The sequence below is a fragment of the Saimiri boliviensis genome, chromosome 15 (genome assembly GCF_048565385.1).
Source record: "Saimiri boliviensis isolate mSaiBol1 chromosome 15, mSaiBol1.pri, whole genome shotgun sequence".
NCBI classification, from domain to species: domain Eukaryota; kingdom Metazoa; phylum Chordata; class Mammalia; order Primates; family Cebidae; genus Saimiri; species Saimiri boliviensis.
In genome coordinates, this window is record NC_133463.1 from 68,391,391 (window position 1) to 68,411,921 (window position 20,531).

Here is a 20,531-nt window from a genome sequence, read left to right on the forward strand (position 1 = left end):
CTGTCAGCCCCTCCTCTCCCCTTATTAAAAAGCACCTGGCTGTCCTTCTCATAGTGCTTCGATTGCTCTTCATGCCTCCTGAAACTCTGAATGCAGAGCAGCCCACAAGAGCCAAAATACCTTAGATAATTATTTGCAGTCGAGAAAGAAGCCAAATGGTAAGAAAGGAGTTCAAATGTTAACTTAAACATTAAGAAAAGATGGAGAAGGAGAGAAGGAAAGAAATAACAATGAGAACAGTCAAAAGGCCAGGCCTGCAGACATTGTGGCATGTAAAGAAACTGTCCCCCTCGTGGAGAACAGCAGGCTCTCTGTGAAAGGCCTTCTCCACACCAGCCTCGGGGTGGTATCGTGTGCTGCCTTGATTACCATTTGGTCAAAAAACACATCAATAAAGAATAAAGAAATCCAGGAAACCCCGATTTGCCGAAATTAAATGAAGCTGCATTCTATGTAATGTTGTGATAAACATTAACTATGTAAGTTTCTGACAAGTTTCTCAGTTGGGTCTGAGAACAAATCAAGAAACCTTTTAAAAGCATACTTTAATTTTTCACTCATAAGCAATAAATTCTATCCTTGAATAAACCTTTATTTACTAACTAGGACATCAAATATACTTATTTGTCTCTAAACCGTGTGGCCCTTTTCACCAGTATTAAGCTGCAGAGGCCTGCCGCTGTAGTCGACACTACACAATCACCCATTCCTATTTTGAGACTCCCTTTCAGCCCTGACAGTCCTGCAACACAGCCTAAACCTCCTCCAGCAAGCTGAAGCACATAGAGATGCTTCCTTTTCCTACCTTTCCCATAACAATGTAAGGTCTGTTCACTACAAATGTACTCAAAAATGGTAAAAGCTACTTCATAATGCTGACTCTATCTTTGAACACACAAATAAATAAAAGGACAGATGGATGGACGGATGGACGGATGGATGGATGGATGGATGGACGGATGGAGACACAAATGAATAGATAAAGAAACAAAAAATGAATTGCTTTGGCCATTGGAGGATTAAGTCAGAAATCCATATAGACCTTAGAGGTCATGCAATCAAATCTCTTAATTTTACAAATGAGAAGTTTAATGACATTTCTATGACTATACAGCCTATGGTCACACTCCAGGGACTTGGTTTTTTGGGCCCAAGCTCATTGTGCCTATACAATTCTTTACTTCACTAGCATCCACAAATATATATGTCAGGTACAAAGAAATTACAAATGTTCAAAGAAACCAAAATAATAATTGGTATAGCACTAAAACCATCTGAAATAAATAGTCTGGTGATTCAGAAGACACTTTTGGCTCTTACTGGGTTTCAGGGTCAACATTCAGAATACGTCATCACCCCAAGAGGAAGAGGTGCCACTGGCTTTTACCGTAATGCTGAACAAATAAATACAGATGCTGTTAAATATCAAGTGGCCTTCAAAATACAGTGAAGACCCTTTTTAACCATTAAAATAATAAGCACTGAAATAAAAATAACAACCAGATTACAAAAAAAGAACCACAAACTTGGGTTAGTTCAGTTTCTACCATGTATGACCTGTGGTCACTTTTTGTTACATCAATTTTTAAATTATAAACAAGGGATAAACTACCAGCCAACCTCCCTCACAGATTCAAATTTTGGATCAACAGTCAGAAGTTTACATGAAAGGTCCTCAAAAATTATAAAGGCTAAACACATGAAAAGCATTCTTATTAAAATTAACATAGCGGTAGAAAAGGTAAGGGGTAATTTAGAAATGTTTATTTTCATAAATAACAGTGTATCAGGTAAATAGTGGACTTACGTTTGAAAGCAGGATACATTGGAACCATATTGGTTACAAGGAATGCATCATATTTAGCCTCTGGTGAAGAGCTTAGATCTAAACATTAGGAAAACAAATAGTATATATTGCTTACCAAAATCTATATCAGTTAAAAAAAAAAAAGGAATTTTCTTAAATGGGCCAAACAACATGAAGTAAATGAATCTATTCCTACTCCTAACTGCTTTATACAACATCTCTTTACTCCCCTCCCACTCAATCTCTTCTTCACTCAATAGCCCTCTCCCAAAAGCCATTTACAATGTTTTTCCTTACGATCCACTTCTTTAGCCTACTAATGTTATTTTTAAAAATTCTTTGATTTCATTAGTGCCATTTAGACTTAAAAAAAAGTCATCAAGGTAATGAGAGATGGTTTAAGGGCTTCAGTTTTTTTTTTGTTTGTTTGTTTTTTTAGATGGAATCTTGCTCCGTCACCCAGGCTGAAGTACAGTGGCCTGATCACAGCTCACTGCAGCCTCAATCTCCCACATTGAAGGGATCCTCTGACCTCAGCCTCTCGACTATCAGGGACTGTGGTATGTGCCACCATGCTCAGCTAATTTTTAAATTTTTCTATAGAGACAAGGTCTTGCTATGTTGTCCAGGCTCATCTCAAACTCCTGGACTCAAGCAACCCTCCCATCTTGGCCTCCCAAAGTGCTGGGATTACTTTGGGATTACAGTGGTGGCTCACACCTGACCTCAGGTAATCTTAAGAAATCAAGAAATCCCCTCTATAGTATACATAAAGGACTAGTGTCTTAATGATTCACTGTTTCCTTTTCAGATTGTCATTTAATGATGTAAGGGGGGACACAGAAGATTCCCTTGCACATTAGAATTCCCCTGGAGAACTGCATTTTTTGAAAGCTAGTCACTTTTTGGCTGATTTTGGAAGGATCCCATAAAAGTTCATTTCTATAATATTTTGAGTACCCTCTCTTGCAGAAAACCCAAGCCACTGAATTCTAAATACCAAGAATGCACAGCACAACATCCCTCTAGAGGCATCAGATATTCATACTCTGTAACTTACAAGGAGGAAAGAGGAATCCATAGGACATCTGCTTATCATTTTTGTAGGCCAAACAGTTCTGACTGAAACTTGGAGAAACACGGACATCGGGCCGGACACAACTGGTCAGATGCTCAGGAATAGCAGAGACCTCAGCCTGCATGAAAGCCAGAGGTACTCAGCAATGATGTGGCTCTGTTGTGAACAGCCGAAATCCAACCCCCTCTGGCTTCTCCTATAGTTTGTATTTTTTTTTTAATCTTTGATAGTCTGACATCTTTTTAAAAGCCCTTAGTTTTAAGTACAGTAAGTCACAAATTTTCAAACTTTTTTTAAATCAACAGAGCTATCTTTATCAAAGTCTTAAGTAAAACGATATAGAAAGCAGAACATAAAGTAGAAATCCTGCTGTTGAAATAATAAATAGGATCTCATGGAAGATAATTTATAAAATAACACCCTTAGAAATAATATAGATGTACCTCCTCTAAAGTGACTATTTATCTCTATGCATGTATGTGTGTGTGTATATATATAGAATATATAAGAACATAATATGTGCACACACTACAAATTAGCAATAAATTGTATTTGGGGCAGTAGAAGTGTTCTCTTCCTTTGTATTAAAAAATTTAAAACATGCCTCAACTACCAAAAAACATTTTCTAATTCCTGAGATATATATATATATGTGTGTGTATATATATATATATATATATATATGTGTGTGTGTATATATATATGTCATCTTCCTCAAAACTGAAACTTCAACATAAAACTTTTATTTAAAAAGCCAGGGCCGGCCGGGCGCGGTGGCTCAAGCCTGTAATCCCAGCACTTTGGGAGGCCGAGGCGGGTGGATCACGAGGTCAAGAGATCGAGACCGTCCTGGTCAACATGGTGAAACCCTGTCTCTGCTAAAAATACAAAAAATTAGCTGGGCATGGTGGTGCGTGCCTGTAATCCCAGCTACTCAGGAGGCTGAGGCAGAAGAATTGCCTGAACCCAGGAGGCGGAGGTTGCGGTGAGCCGAGATCGCGCCATTGCACTCCAGCCTGGGTAACAAGAGTGAAACTCCGTCTCAAAAAAAAAAAAAAAAAGCCAGGGCCAGGTGTAGGGCTCATGCCTGTAATCTCAGCACTTTGGGAGGCCGAGACAGGTAGATCACCTGAAGTCAGGAGTTGAAGACCAGACTGACCAACATGGCGAAACACCGTCTCTACTAAAAATACAAAAATTGGCCAGGTATGGTGGTGCATGCCTGTAATTCCAGCTACTTGGGAGGCTGAGACAAGAGAATCGCTTCAACCCAGGAAGCAGAGGTTACAGAGAGCTGAGATCATGCCACTGTGCTCCAGCCTGGGAGACAGAGCGACTCGGACTCAAAAAGAAAATAAAAAAGCAGATGCTGACAGTGGGGGAGGTTGCAGGAGGGATGCGTATGTGGGAACTCTGCACTTTCCACTCAATCTTGCTGGGAAATAAAATTTGCTCTTAAAAAATAAGGTCTATTAAAATAAACAAACCTTGGCAGTTTCCATAACTATTGGGCAATGACTTGAGCGGAGTGAAAGAAAATGAAAGAATTAGCGATCTCCCATGGAATTACCAGAATATGGAATAAAGACTTAACTCAAAATATCTTACAATAAATCCAACACAGGATTTCTTTCATTAAGAAAAAATAAAATACTTTCTAATACAAAATTCTGTGAAGCAAGGAATCACTGTATCAACGTGAGGATTGTAATAAAATAAAGAATATAAACTCCAGTTTTCTCAATGACCTGTTTGGAAACAGTATATGATGTCCAGAGTGGCATTAGGAATATTTCACTATAACCACTTTCAAAGTCAGTGTGATATAAAATATCATATCTCGTCCTAAACAGCACTGCAGGTCGCCCATAGAGGAGGTGTCTCTCTAAGAAAGAAAGAAAAAAACTGTTAGATGCGTATTAGATTTTACATCAAATGTTAAAGAAATATTGGAAAAGTCAAGTTACCTAAAATGTGCTAGCTAACTTATTAATACTGCACTTTCTCCTTAATTTAATCACATTAGTTTTTCTAACACTTTTCTGGTTAATCCGATCACCTAAGCAGGGGTAAAGCCTTACAGTTATCAAAACCATAATGTAAATGCTGTTTTTATGTAATGCTTTTTTTAGTTGTAAAGAATTTACAATTTGTATATAAATGAAACATTATATAATTTTGAAATGATTCAGCTGAATGGAAAGCCAATAGGGTTGGATTGTTGTAGAATTAATTATTTTGACCCCTGAAGAGGCTTATCAGGTTCACCAATGATTTAATTAAGAAGAAAGCACACTTTGATCATTATATGCAAACTGTAACTCAAATATGCATTCCTTCAGCATAAAAAAGTGAGTAGTAATGAGCATTTAAAGTAAGCAGCTTTGTCAGACGGAGGAAAACTCTTTAGGTAAGAACTTAAAGGAACATGTATAGATTTTTAAAAAGTGGGCATTCAAGATGGTCTTCTAAATACAGAAAAGGGAAGTTCATCAGTTACCAAAGAACTCAATTAAGACCCCCAGAGCAGATTCAGACCTCCAAAGGAAAGCTCTCTTCTTAGGAAAAAAAAAGTCTGAAATGTCACTCGTTGAGGAAGAAGAGATGGGAGTTCAGTATGCAAATCTTTATTCCACACTCTGCAATAAATAGCTGAAGCTTGATCTGCCCACTTTGGTTGGGCTAAAATCAAAACTTCCATAGATTCTTGGAAATTTGGGGCCCTACAGACCAAAATATTTAGAGGTTTAGGCAATTCACAATTCCTTGCATGATAAATAAATAAATAAACAAAAATTCTTATACTAATTTTTTCTACTAGAGAAAACCAGTTCTGAAAAACACTTATTAAATTATGTATACATGTTGCTTTAATTAAAGTCTTACCATTCTAAACTGCTGATTCAAGACAAAGCAGCCCACACTATTACAACACAAGCCTGTTCTGGGTAGTTTGGCTGCTCCAGCATTGCCTTAAATGTAGAAGCCTTAGTTAGGCTGCCAAATTTTGGAACCCGCCCCTAAGGATTAGAACATAATCTGACAATATTAAATAAATGAAATATAATAAATTAAATGTCAGCAAATCATAACAGTAGTACTTGGGAGCAGTTAAACAACCCAGACTTTCCTTCAAAACTCAAACCAAACCTTTTCCAGGTTCAAAATTTCCATTAATGTTTTCCTTGTTTTCATTTTTGCTGTCTCTGAATTTCCTGGTTTCAGCTGGAAGCAGAAGTATCAAAATTCTTTGAGAAGCTATTCTCTTTTTATCATTCAAATTTTCATGGTTACCACACCCAGTCCTCTAGACTCAAATTCAAGCTTGGCTCTAAACTCAAATTCAAGCTTGGCATCTAATCAATTTCATTAGGGGGACAGCAAAATAACAGCCATGTTCAGATATACAATACCCCTCCCTAGAGCAACCAGCAAACAAGAGTCTCAGGCAATCTACAGTCTCCACTAACTCTGGGTTTTCCTCTAAATCCTCCTCATTTCTAGTAATTCAGCGTAACAGTCTATTCCAGAAAGGCTAATGTATTTGCAACACTCTGTTCATAATCGTTAGCAACATTACACTAATCACTTATGTTATTTCCATTCTCTCTACCAGAAATAACGTCTCTAGTTTTGCCCACGTCTGTCGCCTATCTCCTTCCAAATTTATCCATTATTCTTCATCAAACACTGAGCACCCTGGTTGTGCCAGACCTTGGGCTGTAGAATGGAGGTACTGGGCAAAGATGATTAAGATAGAGCTCTTACCCTCAATGAGCTCACGAGTCAATGGGAGACACAAACATGGCACAAACAACAGATGCCACGTGGTCTGTCCATATCAAAGATAGCTACAAAGTGTGATGGGAATGCAGAGGATGACAAATGCTGGAAATAGGGTGGAGGTGGCATCAGTAAAGTCCTTTACGGAACATATGAAGTTAAACCAGGCTGGCCCCATGTCCCATTTTATGCCTGTTGCCCTGGTATAATTCTTAATAATGTCCCTTCTTACTCTCAAAAGTGCATGATGAATATTCAGCCCTCATGGAAGAGACATGAAGAGGAAAGGGTGAAGTGAGAGGTCCAAGAGGGCCAGAGATCTTAAGATTCATTTTCTCCTCCGAGCGCAGTGGGTCATGCCTGTAATCATACCACTTTAGGAGGCCAAGGCAGGCAGATCGCCTCAGGTCAGGAGTTCAAGACCAGCCGGCCAATATGGTAAAACCCCATCTCTACTAAAAGTACAAAACTTAGCTAGGCATGGTAGCGCACGCCTGTAATCCCAGCTACTTGGGTGTCTGAGACAGGAGAATCACTTGAACCTGGGAGGCAGAGGTTGCAGTTAGCCAAGATCTTGCCAGTGCACTTCAGCCTGAGTGACAGAGCAAGACTCCATCTCAAAAAAAAAAAAAAAAAAAAAAAGAGAGAGAGAGATTCATTTTCTCCTGAAAAGTTTCCTCAGTAAAGCTTTTCCACCTCTACTCACTCTACTGCTCTACACATATAGACTCAACTTGCTTCAGAAATTTGGGTTCCATAGCTTCCAAGTTATTGTCATAACTGCAGGTTTTAGCACACAGCTGTCACAGAAATATCACTATCTGACTGCCCTTTCTCAATTGTTACTGAGCAAAAATAGCATAAGGGGAAAAGTACAGTGGTTTTCACAGCCTCCTAAAAATCTAACCAAGGTCCCCAATGACCCAAAAAATCTACTTGGGTCTTCCTGGAGCTTAATAGTTTCATCTAAGAAAGAGAGGAAATAATCTCTTCAGTAAGAAAGACACATTTTAAGGTCCAGAATCAAAATTTAGCTTTTATTTTTTCAGTTTATCAAAGTATCAAAGAATCACAGGTTCAGAGCCATAGCTTGACTCTGCTAGTCTTTAGGGCATCTTGGGGGAGCCACCCGGGTGATTTTGTTGAGCAAAAACTTAAGCCACAAAATGTAGTTGAATCGTGCTCTCTGCACACATTGAGATCTTGATCTTGACACCAGCAACCCTGGAGACTAGCCTGCAAGCCTCTGCTTTTGCAATGTTTCCAGGATTTCGCAAAGTGGATCTAGTATAACCTGGTCTTCCCAGCCTGGGAATTCCTGTCACGGAATTCCAGACAGAGCCTTCATTCCACACCCCGGTTCTCTGTTTACAATAGTGTCTCCAGCAGTTTTGGTACACGCCAAGGTTCTTCTCCAGATACCACATTTGGCAAAATACTGTGAGGCCGATCTTTTTAAGTGGTGTGGACTTCGCCAGCTCTCATTCTTTTTGTCTTCCAAATTCGGGTCGCAGAGACTGGCGTTTGTGATCCTTTTCCCTCCTCAGCTTCCTGATTCATATTCCCACAGATGAGCAGGCTGACTTGAGAGCCACATGAAAATCTCTCCTTTTTGTTTTGTTTTGTTTTTTGTTTTGTTTCAAACATTCACTCCCAAAATAATATGCTCTTAAATCTTACCACAAAATCTCTACCCAAGATCTTTCCTTTTCCTGCAGACTTTCTCCTCTTTGCCTTACAAGTGCTTATTATCATTTGCTGCCATTTCAACCTCCTCTGAGATTTGATTCAAGGCCTCTCTTTAGTGCCCTGTCCTTTCTTACCCCAACCCTGAAAACATTATGCTATAATTTATCAACTGGATAAAACCTACAACAGAACAATCACTTTACGAGGACAGGAACTCCATCTGTTTTACTCACCACTGTATCCTCTGTCTCCAACAATGCCAATCACATTTTATCTACTGGGCAAACACTTGTTGATAAGTTAATTTTATATATATATATATATATATATATTTAAATCTTGGCTTTCTACACATGATCTATCTAATGTTACCCTGAAAGTTACACTGGCAGATCAGTAGTATCATCTCCAACTTACTGATGAAGGAACTGGAGGTTTATGATTTGTGCATAGCAATTTAGCTGCCTAGCAGCACTAGAATCCTAGGCCTCCATCCCCCTGGGCCATTATTCTTCTCCCTGGCCTTTTGGCTGGTCTCCAGTTGGGTGTTGGCTGCTGGGTTATCTTATGGAGAGCAAATGGGAATGAAGATCCAACTACTCCCGGGCATGAGCCCTGCCTGAGTAATGCCTACTGAGAAGCTAATGAGGACAGTAGTTTATATCAAAGCATCTAGTATGTCAGAAACAACTTCCAAACATTGATATACAATTTTTTTTTTTTGTCATTGAGCAAAAAGTCTCTCTACTCAGGTCACAAAATGTACAGGAAAAACAAAATTGCCTTTGGACATATTCCTTTTGTCCTCACTCTTAGAATAAGAAGCATTTTCAGAGGAAAGCACACGGGCTTCGGTGTCATATAAAACTGCGCTCAAATCTAATCTCAGCTCTTCATAGTTCTGATACTCTGTAACTCCCAAAGCTTTATATCTCCCAGGAATGTTGTACTGTTTTCAGGCAAAATATGTAAAATGCCTTGTCTAGTCTTGACACAAAGTAGCTGTAGTTGTAGCATGTGGCAGCTGTACTGTTTAGTAAAGGGTATGTGCTCTACCCCAATACTGGCAAAGAATATTACTAGGTAAAAGTGGGTAAACTTCCATCTACCATCAAATTCATCTTGAATTCTACTATAAACGATTACTCTGTATTAATTTCTTCCAAGTATTCCTCAAAACACAAAGATACGTACACAGACACAAACACTCAGAAGCAGGAGTGAGCGTATTTCCTTCTTTCTCTAGAACAACTGGTATCTCCAAAGAAATAATACAAATGAGAAACATTCTAGAATTGACAAGAGCCAAAGATGATGTTCCATCTGTAACCATATTCAAGACTCTGCTTTAAAGTTAACAAGAATTACTAGTGTTTAAGTACTTTTACTATTTTCTCTTTTCTTCTTCTTTTTTTTTTTTTTGAGACTGAGTTTTGCTCTTGTTGCCCAAGCTGGAGTGCAATGGTGCAATCTTGGCTCACTGCAACCTCCACCTCTGGGTTCAAGTGATTCTCCTGCCTCAGTCTCCCTAGTAGTTGGAATTACAGGTGGATGCCATGAAGCCCAGCTCATTTTTGTATTTTTAGTAGAGACGGGGTTTCACCATGTTGGTCAGGCGGGTTTCAAACTCCTGACCTCAGGTGATCCACCCACCTTGGCCTCCCAAAGTGCTGGAATTACAGGCACGAGCCACCACACCAGGCCATGTTTAAATCATTTTTCTATCCAAACTAACTTCTCATTGTGTATGATAAGGAGCCAACCGCGCATAGGTGGTAAAATTATTTCTAATTCCTTTTTCACAAAGATGATGGTGAGTGCTAACCTAAGAAAATGTGAAACATTTTTATAGCAATACAAACAGAGAAAAGACTAAGGTGAAAATAAATGGTGCAGTTATTCTTGCAGTGAAAATTATACTTGACTATAGTGCCAGAATTGCTTACTATGAGAGATTTTTAAAATTTTCTTTTCATTCATTCATTCATCCATCGACTCAACGCCACAAGGAAATGAGTTTTCATTGCATGGGAAGTCTGCCAAGACACTAGGTATATGAGATCCAGAAATAACACCAGGCATGCAATTAAGATCTGGAGTCTACCACATATCTAGAAGTATGAAAGTTTAGTTAACAGTTAAGATCGTCATTTTTGAGGATTACATTTTTCTTACTCTTTATTTTAGTAAAGGATTTTATTCCATAAAAGTTTAAATATTTACAGCAAAATATTGCCCAAGATTAACTTAATATACCTCTTGTTTATCACAGATATTCCTGCGGTGGTTTCACTACTGGTACATTCAGCTTTTACTCATGTATTTTATACGGATGTATGAGTGATTTTACAGCATATCACACTGAAACAGCCACCTATGAATGTTACCAGTGACGTGTGTATAGCACATAACGTATTCTGAAAAATACCAACTACTTGTATCTGTGTTTTAAAAAACTAATAATAAAAAGAGTACAACTTTACATCTGTATAGAAGTTTAGGTCTACAAACTACTTTAAAAGCCTTGATAATCATTCAAAGGTGCCTAGAAAGGGGAAGTAATTCCCCTGAGCATAACACAGGGGTGCTCGCACCCATGGTGGTTTACATTCACAAGGTTCTCTTCTAGTAGGGCAGACATTGAATATTTCAAATGGGAGGCCAAATTTATGGCACAGGAAACTTTATAAGCCCTGAAAGAACTCAGACCAATGAAACATCGCTTCACCGTGAAGTTATGACCGAGATAGAGCCCAAAAGGAGACAAAGCCCAAGAGACAAAGACAGAGAAAGCGACAGAAGATCATTGAGGTTTATACATATGCCAGCATCTAAACAAGGAAATGCGTTGCACATAATAAGACAATTACTTCTGAAGACTTTCTTGTATCATTAAAGGCTGGTGCCACTAGGCCATGAGCAGTCTTAGAATAGCTCATGCTATTCTACATTCCCCTGTAACATTTTATGCCACTACTTTAAAGCCATGAACTAGAAACTATCAGTGGTACAGTTGTCTCAGAGCAACCAGTGTCAGCCCACTGTCAGTATTCAACAAATGCGTGCCAAATGAATCCATGAGGGTCCGTTTCCACAAAAATACATAAACTTTAAGCTTCAGTGGTATAAAAAGACACTTCAGTGACATAAATAAGACACTCGTTCTACACTGAGTGGAGCAATGAAGATGTGATCTTACTAACTATAGCTCCTTATAGCCCTGAGAGTCAGTGATTCACTAAGATGTCTCTTATTTTTATGCCCTGAAATTTTAGGTTATTTATTTATTTATTTAGAGACAGATTCTTGCTGTCGCCCAAGATGGAGGGCAGTGGTGCAATCTTAGCTCACTGCAACCTCTGCCTCCCAGGTTCAAGTGATTCTCCTGCCCCAGCCTCCCAAGTAGCTGGGATTACAGGCATGCACCACTAATGCCCAGCTAATTTTCGTATTTCTTTTAGGACAGACGAGGTTTCACCATGTTGGCCAGGTTGGTCTTGAACTCCTGACCTCAGGTGATCCACCCACCTCAACCTCCCAAAGTGCTAGGATTACAGGTGTGAGCCACGGCGCCCTGTTATTGTTTATACTGAATTGGTACATTCAGCTTTTACTCATGTTTTTGTATGGATGTATGAGTGATTTTACAGCATATCACACTGAAACAGCCACACATGAATGTTACAAGTGACGTGTGTATAGCACATAACGCATTCTGAAAAATATCAACTACTTATATCTGCGTTTTTAAAAACTAATAATGAAAAGAGTACAACTTTACCTCTGTATAGAAGTTTAGGTCTACAAACTACTTTAAAAGCCTTGATATGGTTATTGTTTATACTGAATTGTGGGACCGGTTTTGTCATATGTCCCCATACGACAAAACAAATTAAATGCAGGAATGTTTTTCTCAGACAGAAATGCTTTAGTACCATGAACAGTCAGACTTTCAATCAGCGAAAACATGGGAGTCTAATAGAATACATAATTCTATTAGAATCCATAATTCATTTCATTAGTGACTTTTAGGAGAAAAGCATCTGGGTAGTATTTCTCTGCCTTGGCGACTAAATATCTGAAAAAATTTGTATCATGAGACTCCTCATCTTTTGACTCTGGCAATGTTCTAATTGTTCTCATTATAACAATACTGTCATACACTAGATGTTAGGTGTCGAACTGCAAATCACTTGCAGAGGTTGTGAAGGATTTGTATGCCTTCCACCAACAATGGCCTATCTTCAAAGTCAGGTTCATTCAGTTCTATGCCAGAGTCTGTGTGGTCTGTGATCAAAGGGAGAAGTGGGATGGTGGAGATACAGAAAAGGAAGAAGGAGGCAGATGAAGATCTTTAAAAGAGGAAAAATAAGTCAAGTAAATCAAATCTTCTACTGGTTTCCTCAGCTCTACTTAACCAGATTGGAAAGAGCACATATGACAAACAGAACCATATGTAAGCTAATAACTCAAGTGATGCTCTCAGGAGAATTTGACCACGTTCATCTTTGTTGCATGACTGTGGCTGCTATGCTTGAATTCTATCTGTGTTTTAAATACACTTTTAGTCATTTCCTGGCTGTTTCAACATGCTATCCCATCTACTTGAGTAACATGTATAGGAGGCTTTCCTTCCCCTTCTGTCTTCCTTCAATTTTGCAAAACTTCAAAAAAAAAAAAAATGAGCTTGCATGGTAGATCGTGTTATTGTTCCTAATTATTTACTGCCTCCACCCATTGCCATATGACTTGCAGGATAGAGAACCTGTGGAAAAAACAGACTTTCCTACATCATGGGTATCATATGCTCAGCTTTGGCTAGCAAACTATGAATGGAGTGACAAATGCTTTATAAAAGCAGAAGTGGGCCGGGCATGGTGGCTCACACCTGTAATCCCAGCACTTTGGGAGGCTGAGGTAGGCAGATCACAAGGTCAGGAGATTGAGACCATCCTGGCTAACACGGTGAAACCCTGTCTCTACTAAAAACACAAAAAATTAGCTGGACATGGTGGCACATGCCTGTAGTACCAGCTACTCGGGAGGCTGAGGCAGGAGAATCACTTGAACCCAGAAGGTGGAGGTTGCAGTGAGCTGAGATCGTGCCACTGCACCCCAGCCTGGGTGACAGAATGAGATTCTGTCTCAAAAAAAAAAAAAAAAAAAAGCAGAAGCGTTGAGACCCAGTGCAGAGTTCTGCCACTTTTCCCTCTGCCAAGAGCAGGGTATGTCTCTGATGGAAGCTACTCCTTCAGCCTGGATTCCAGAATAAAGAATACACATGGGGCAAAGCTGTCCTTGGCCTATTGCCAGCATACTAAAACGGAAGCAAGAAAGGCATCTTAGTACAAATCACTGAGATTTTTTTCCTTTGGTCATATCACAAGCTTGCAAAAGTTCACTAATACATGCTTGTTATCATTGCACATAAAATAAGAGTTAGGGCTCGAGATGATCCTTCATGTGAGGGGGGAGTTCTGATTTGATTCCTCCCGTGTATCTCTCCCTATCACAATATAGACAATGACTCTCAAGGTAGATAGCTTCAATGTAGGCACCAGCTGCTATTATTCATCATTGTGACTACCATTCCCTTCATAGGAGTGCCCCATGGTGCCTTAATTTATGACCCATCAGATGCAAAATGGATTGCGTATTTTTCAGAGGGCTTAAAAGCTATTGGGGGATGGGGGAAGCTATTGGAATTTTTCTGTTACACAGCTGGCATCTCAAGTGCATGCAATAAACCAATACCCTTTGCCAGATAGGTATGAAAGTCACCAATTTTATGCAATACCAATATTTTTTGCAATACCAATTTTAATTTTTAAAAATATCATGCTTACACTATAACGTACATAAGATGCCTCTTCGATTTTTAAAAACTAGAAAAACCTTAGCTGATTATTTTCCATCAACCCCTTACCTTCTGTAGACCCTTTTGTATGAAGCCGTTTGTTGAGTTCATCCAGCTTATTCTTCATGTGTGAAAACCAGTAAAGGAAAAAATAAAGTAAATCAGAAATACTGTTTCTTTCCTGTGCCCTTCTGTCTACTTAGAGCCCTGTTAAATTCAAAGGAGAATGCTAAACTCCATTCATATCATATACTCATTTGAGGAATTGCCATTTTCTCTGAAATTGACATTCTAGGCTCCACTTCTAGCAGTTCTATGTTCGTAAAAACCTTCTTCAATCTCTGTTTCCTTTCCTTAAAACTGTGGATAATCATGGTACCAATTTCTCATGTTAGTACTGATGACTATTTGGGCATATATATATGTGAGTTAATTAGGACAGTGCCTAAATGTTTCAGATTAATCTCTAGGCACACTAAAATGATTCCCAAATTATGAAATCACTTTTCACCAAAGCTAAAAAGTAATGACTCTGAAGCAATTCTGAAACATCATGGGTCAGCAAGTCTACCCTTCACTATATATCCTAGCATATGTGGACCAGAAGACATTTCCAATAATGTCTGTGGCAACACTGTTGAAAGAGGTAACATTTGCCGGGCGCGGTGGCTCAAGCCTGTAATCCCAGCACTTTGGGAGGCCGAGGCGGGTGGATCACGAGGTCGAGAGATCGAGACCATCCTGGTCATCATGGTGAAACCCCGTCTCTACTAAAAATACAAAAGCTGAGGCAGGAGAATTGCTTGAACCCAGGAGGCGGAGGTTGCGGTGAGCCGAGATCGCACCATTGCACTCCAGCCTGGGTAACAAGAGCAAAACACCGCCTCAAAAAAAAAAAAAAAGAGGTAACATTTGCATATTACTAAGTGTTCTCAAGTAGAAAAATGAAAAAAATCCTTCTGGTATATTTATACTATTAATCACTGTATTAGCAGTAAAAATAAGTGAGCTAAAACTTCATTTATTTGAGACTTACACCTAAGTCTCAAAAAACCATAATGATAAACAAAATAATTGCAAGGTATATATAGTATAACAGCATTTATTACAAATTTTATAACATGCAAAACTATAGTATGGGTTATTTTAGGAAACTATACAAAAGATTACTTCATACATTATTTAATAAATATATAAGGCCAGGCATGGTGGCTCATGCCTGTAATCCCAGCACTTTGGGAGGCCAAGGCAGGAAAATCACCTAAGTTCAGGAGTTCAAGACCAGCCTGGCTAACATGGTGAAACCCCGTCTCTATTAAAACTACAAAAATTAGCCAAGTGTGGTGGTACGCGCCTGTTATCCCAGCTACTTGAGAGGCTGAGGTAGGAGAATCGCTTGAACTGAGGAGGCAGAGGTTGCAATGAACCAAGATTGCACCACTGCACTCCAGCCTGGGCAACAGAGTGAGACTCCACCTCAAAAAAAAGAATTAGAGAAACCATCCAAACGTAGTGTGTGTGGGTAGTCTCTGTTTGCACCACCATCGCATCCCTGTTGCAACCTCCCACACTCTGCCCTGTGTCCTGGGAGGATGACCTCTAGGGATGGCATTAAAGAGCAAACCTGCCCTGTGGCTCCCTGTTGGGCTCTACCAATGGGAAACATTTGAAAGGAAGTACAGGGGAGAGAGATGAGGGCAGCTCCCTGCTGGGTTGCAATGTACAGCTGCACTCATTGGCCAAATACAATAGTTCCTTCCTCTTCAGCTCTCTCTCTCCATGTTCTGGAAACTTACTCCCTCCCTTCACCCTTCAAGCCTTGGAGGGTACCATGCAAACCCCAGTGCAATTCACCACTCCTCATTGACTTCCATCCGCCCTGCTCAGCCTTTGTAAATTACTCATTAAATATGACTGCAACAATTCCTTTAAAGTCTCTCTTTTTTTTTTTTTTTTTTTTTTTTTTTTTTTTTTTTTTTTTTGAGACGGAGTTTCGCTCTCGTTACCCAGGCTGGAGTGCAATGGCGCGATCTCGGCTCACCGCAACCTCCGCCTCCTGGGCTCAGGCAATTCTCCTGCCTCAGCCTCCTAAGTAGCTGGGATTACAGGCACGCACCACCATGCCCAGCTAACTTTTTGTATTTTTAGTAGAGACGGGGTTTCACTATGTTGACCAGGATGGTCTCGATCTCTCGACCTCGTGATCCACCCGCCTCGGCCTCCCAAAGTGCTGGGATTACAGGCTTGAGCCACCGCGCCCGGCCTCTTTTTTTTTTTTTTTTAAGATGGAGTCTTGCTCTGTCACCCAAGCAGGAGTATGGTGACATGATCCCAGCTTACTGCAACCTCCGCCTCCCGGGTTCAAGTGGTTCTCCTGCCTCAGTCCCCTGAGTAGCTGGGATTAGAGGCATGCGCCACCATGCCCCAGCTAATTTTTTTGTATTTTCAGTAGAGACAAGGTTTTGCCATGTTGACCAAACTGGTCTGGAACTCCTGACCTCAAGTAATCCACCTGCCTCGGCCTCCCAAAGTTCTAGGATTATAGGCATGAGCCACCGCGCCTGGTCTAAACCCTCTTTCAAAGCCTCTTCTATATGGGCCACCTGTTTCCTATTGGGACCATGACTAATAGACATGTGATCCACAGTTGTAAAAACAGAAAAAGATTTTGATTGAGAACTGGGACTCCACGGAATAGCAACATGAATTCTACTTTTTGTCTTTCATGGTCTTTACCTGTGCTATTCAACATGGTAGTCACAAGCCACATAGGGCTCTTTAATTATAAAGTAATGAAATAAAAATTTTAGTTCCTCAGTCACACATTTTGCTCTCATTTTGAACAGCGTAACTATAGACCACATCCATTGTCACAGAAAGTTCCACTGGCCAGCCCTATTGGCCACCCAACAAACTCCTCCATGATAAACATAAAGATTATTTCTACCTTTGGCTCTGTGTTATCATCACAAGTGCAGCCGAGGTCAAAATCAGACTGAAGGTACATAATCCCTGGATAACTGGGTCTGGTAACTTCCTCTGGCATGGTTGGCCTGAAGGTATTAGTACGTAGAAGATGATTCAGACTTCCATGGGTCCCATTATTAGGAGCCGGCTTCAATCCCAGGAGATCTAATGAAAGTAAGAAAAGGAGGCAGGTGCTTCTTACATTGTTTTGTTGAGATATGGTAAGATTTAAAACCTTTCACCTTCTATGTATCTGAAAACTCTGAACACAAATCAGAATTGGACAAAACCAAATTTAGATGGCAGGCACCTCCTCATTACCTCCTGAACCATTCTGGACTGTCTATATCTTTCCATAGCTTTCTGAAATAGCCATTTCATTGTTTAACCATTAATAGAATCCCAGAAAGAGTGAAGGAACTAAGCTTTGATTAACTATTGCCTGTATCTGTGGTAGTTACAACCCAAGGACTATCAGTGTCAGTATCACTGTTCTTTCTGCATGTCTCTGGGACTGTTTAACTCCATGTTTTGAAATGAGACTTATAATCATATTAAGTAACTAGAAGTCTGCCCTCTAATGACTCCACAGAAGTGTGGGGACATGAGGAGGCTTTGGCCCCATCCCCTGAAGTGGCACTGAGCAATGAACAGGCTGATTTCATAGCAAGTGAATGCTTGCCAAGTGTTTATTCAGTAATTTGCTTGAGCTCAGAAGCAGGACAGGGGAGAGTTAGCAGCCAAGATGGGAAAAGAACCCAGGAGACCCGACTTGCAGACTCCCCCTCTAACCACCAGACTGGCACTCCCTTACTAAATAGGAAAAGTTGTCCTCATTCAGCAACTAGAAGCTCAAGGAAGAAAAATAATTAAGAGCACATAAATAGCTGGCCAGGATGCAAGCTGGCAACATTTTAACTGGGCTGCAGTGCGAGAGATGGAGGTGGGAGAGGGCTCTGTGCAGAACTCTTGCTTCATCAGGTCTCTGACCAGTGGTGTCAAACTGTAATGCTATGTTAGACCAGCCAGAGGCTGCCAACAGCAACACCGTGAAAACGCCCCATTAGTCAACTGTTGAAGGAAGACAAAGAAGCCTTAGAAGGGGATAATATTCTGTCTTTGAACCAATGGGCAAATTACAAGTTTCTGAGGAAAAGAGAAGGTGATCCCAGAAAATAGACACCTCACTTCTTTCTCTGACACTGAGAAAGGTCATATACTAACTAAAGATTGTTTCAATGGTTTTGATTAAATGAGTAACTTACCACACATAACATTGTAAAGTTCAATGTTTTCAAATGGAGGTACTTTAGTCTTGTACTTAAATGATGGGCCATAACCTACAAAAACAGTCTTCCGAAAGAAAAGAAAAACAAAAACAAGCACTGTTAGGTAGAAACCCTTCCTCTATTTATGTCACACCACCGTTACCTATCCTTTCAAAGAATCACTAAAACACAATTTCAATTCACAGTTCTGCCATCATACCTGCATGCTGTTGACTTTGTTATCAAATCCATGGTCTCCCTGGAAAAAACATTTTCCTGATGGTTTCTTATAAACATCCAAAGGTTTCCTAAATTAAAACAATGTTATGACCAGTTAGGATTTCTCATGAAATTACTCTGATAAAAAGATAACTTCAGGGTACAAAGAATCTCTAAGAAGGGGCTTTTGAAAGTCTATTTGTCTCTACTTTAATGGCATCATTCTTGTGATGATTAAAAGAGGACATCATTCACTTCTCCAAGTGACTTTTCTATGACAGTCATTGCAGGATAAATGGGGCCCTGTGAACAGAAGTCACGATGCCCTCCTGGCACCTTGTGCTTACACCAAGCAGAGCACTTGCCAAAAGTCATAGTCTGTAATATTATGCAGCCATCAAAACGATGAGTTCGTGTCCTTTGTAGGGACACGGATGAACCTGGAAACCATCATTCTCAGCAAACTGACACAAGAGCAAAAAATCAAACACCGCAGGTTCTCACTCATAGGTGGGTGTTGAACAATGAGAACACATGGACACAGGGAGGGGAGCACTACACACTGGGGTCTGTTGGGGGGAAATAGGGGAGGGACAGTGGGGCGTGGGGAGTTGGGGAGAGATAGCATGGGGAGAAATGCCAGATATAGATGAAGGGGAGGAAGGCAGCAAATCACACTGCCATGTGTGTACCTATGCAACAATCTTGTATGTTCTTCACATGTACCCCAAAACCTAAAATGCAATAAAAAGAAAAAAAAATCAGTCTGCCTACCTAGGTGCTTCACTAGGTTTGAGACTGTAAGATTCTCAACTCTAGGACCATGTTTGTCTGGTTCACTTCTGTGTACCCCTTCCTAGGCTCAGTGTCAAGACATGGTAGGCACTTAAAAAATATGTGACGTCTCACCTATTATATACCCATAATAATTTAAAATTTAAAATAAGTATGTTTAAGCAATGAATAGAGATCTGTATTCTATAAAAATGTCTGCATGCGAATCTATCCGTCAATACACAATACAACTAGAGTATAACTGAGCAGCCAACTTAACAGTAATTGTGACATATCTAACAAAGCATGGCCTCACCTAGATCATATCTCTATTTAGAAATTTAAAAAAAATCAAAAAACAGAAATACTGCTCTCTAGACATCAAGACCATCTGACCTTTCCTATTGTGAAGAAGACACCTTTTGCAAACGTATCATGTGACCCTTTTCCAAAATACATTTTCGTGTTTATTTAATACAAATATTTCCTAAGTACCTGTGGGTACATAGCACTGAAAGTGCTTTGGGAAAAAAAAAAACCTAACATGTAAGTCTCCACCTTTGGAATAATAAGGGCTTGGGATAATAAGACATATTATCCCAACATATAATACCTCAACAATGCAAAAAGAGTTAAATTTAAAAGATGCATTGTTAACCAACATGCCTGGTTTTGGGCTACACTAATTTGCCCAACTGACATCTTCTTTCCCTTAACTTTTACTCAGCTCTCATGTTTCTGCCATACGAACTTACTACCTACACCAATGCGACCCCTTCCAAGCTGCCCTATACATAGAAGGTTCTTCGGGGAACATATTCAGCCAATTAATTTCAGTCATATCCCTGTAAATTCTCCATAAGGATTCCCCACAACTTTTTTTTTATTATACTTTAAGTTCTGGGGTACATGTGCAGGTTTTTTACATAGGTATGCACATGCCATGGTGGTTTGCTACATCCATCACCCCATCATCTGCATTAGGTATTTTTCCTAATGTTATCCCTCCTGTAGCCCCCTACCCCCTGCTATCCCTCCCCTAGCCCCCACAACCCACTGACAGGGTCCAGAGTGTGATGTTCCCCTCCC

At 39.9% G+C, this 20,531-nt stretch overlaps 1 protein-coding gene across 6 annotated transcripts in view; it reads right to left on the minus strand.

Annotated features, from left to right (window-relative positions):
* The window catches only part of ENPP2 (ectonucleotide pyrophosphatase/phosphodiesterase 2), a 120,682-nt gene that overhangs the window by 8,932 nt on the left and 91,219 nt on the right, over positions 1-20,531 (minus strand). For 3 of the 6 annotated variants that reach the window (XM_074387080.1, XM_010343680.3, XM_074387083.1), the window contains 8 exons: positions 18,670-18,757; positions 18,447-18,534; positions 17,162-17,346; positions 14,284-14,335; positions 6,036-6,110; positions 4,634-4,770; positions 2,868-3,003; positions 1,808-1,885 (listed from right to left, as the gene is read on the minus strand). In XM_074387080.1, the coding sequence (XP_074243181.1) occupies positions 1,808-1,885; positions 2,868-3,003; positions 4,634-4,770; positions 6,036-6,110; positions 14,284-14,335; positions 17,162-17,346; positions 18,447-18,534; positions 18,670-18,757 (839 nt within the window). The remainder of the gene's footprint in view (positions 1-1,807; positions 1,886-2,867; positions 3,004-4,633; positions 4,771-6,035; positions 6,111-14,283; positions 14,336-17,161; positions 17,347-18,446; positions 18,535-18,669; positions 18,758-20,531) is intronic. The other 3 variants (XM_074387081.1, XM_010343678.3, XM_074387082.1) reach the window with 2 other exon arrangements.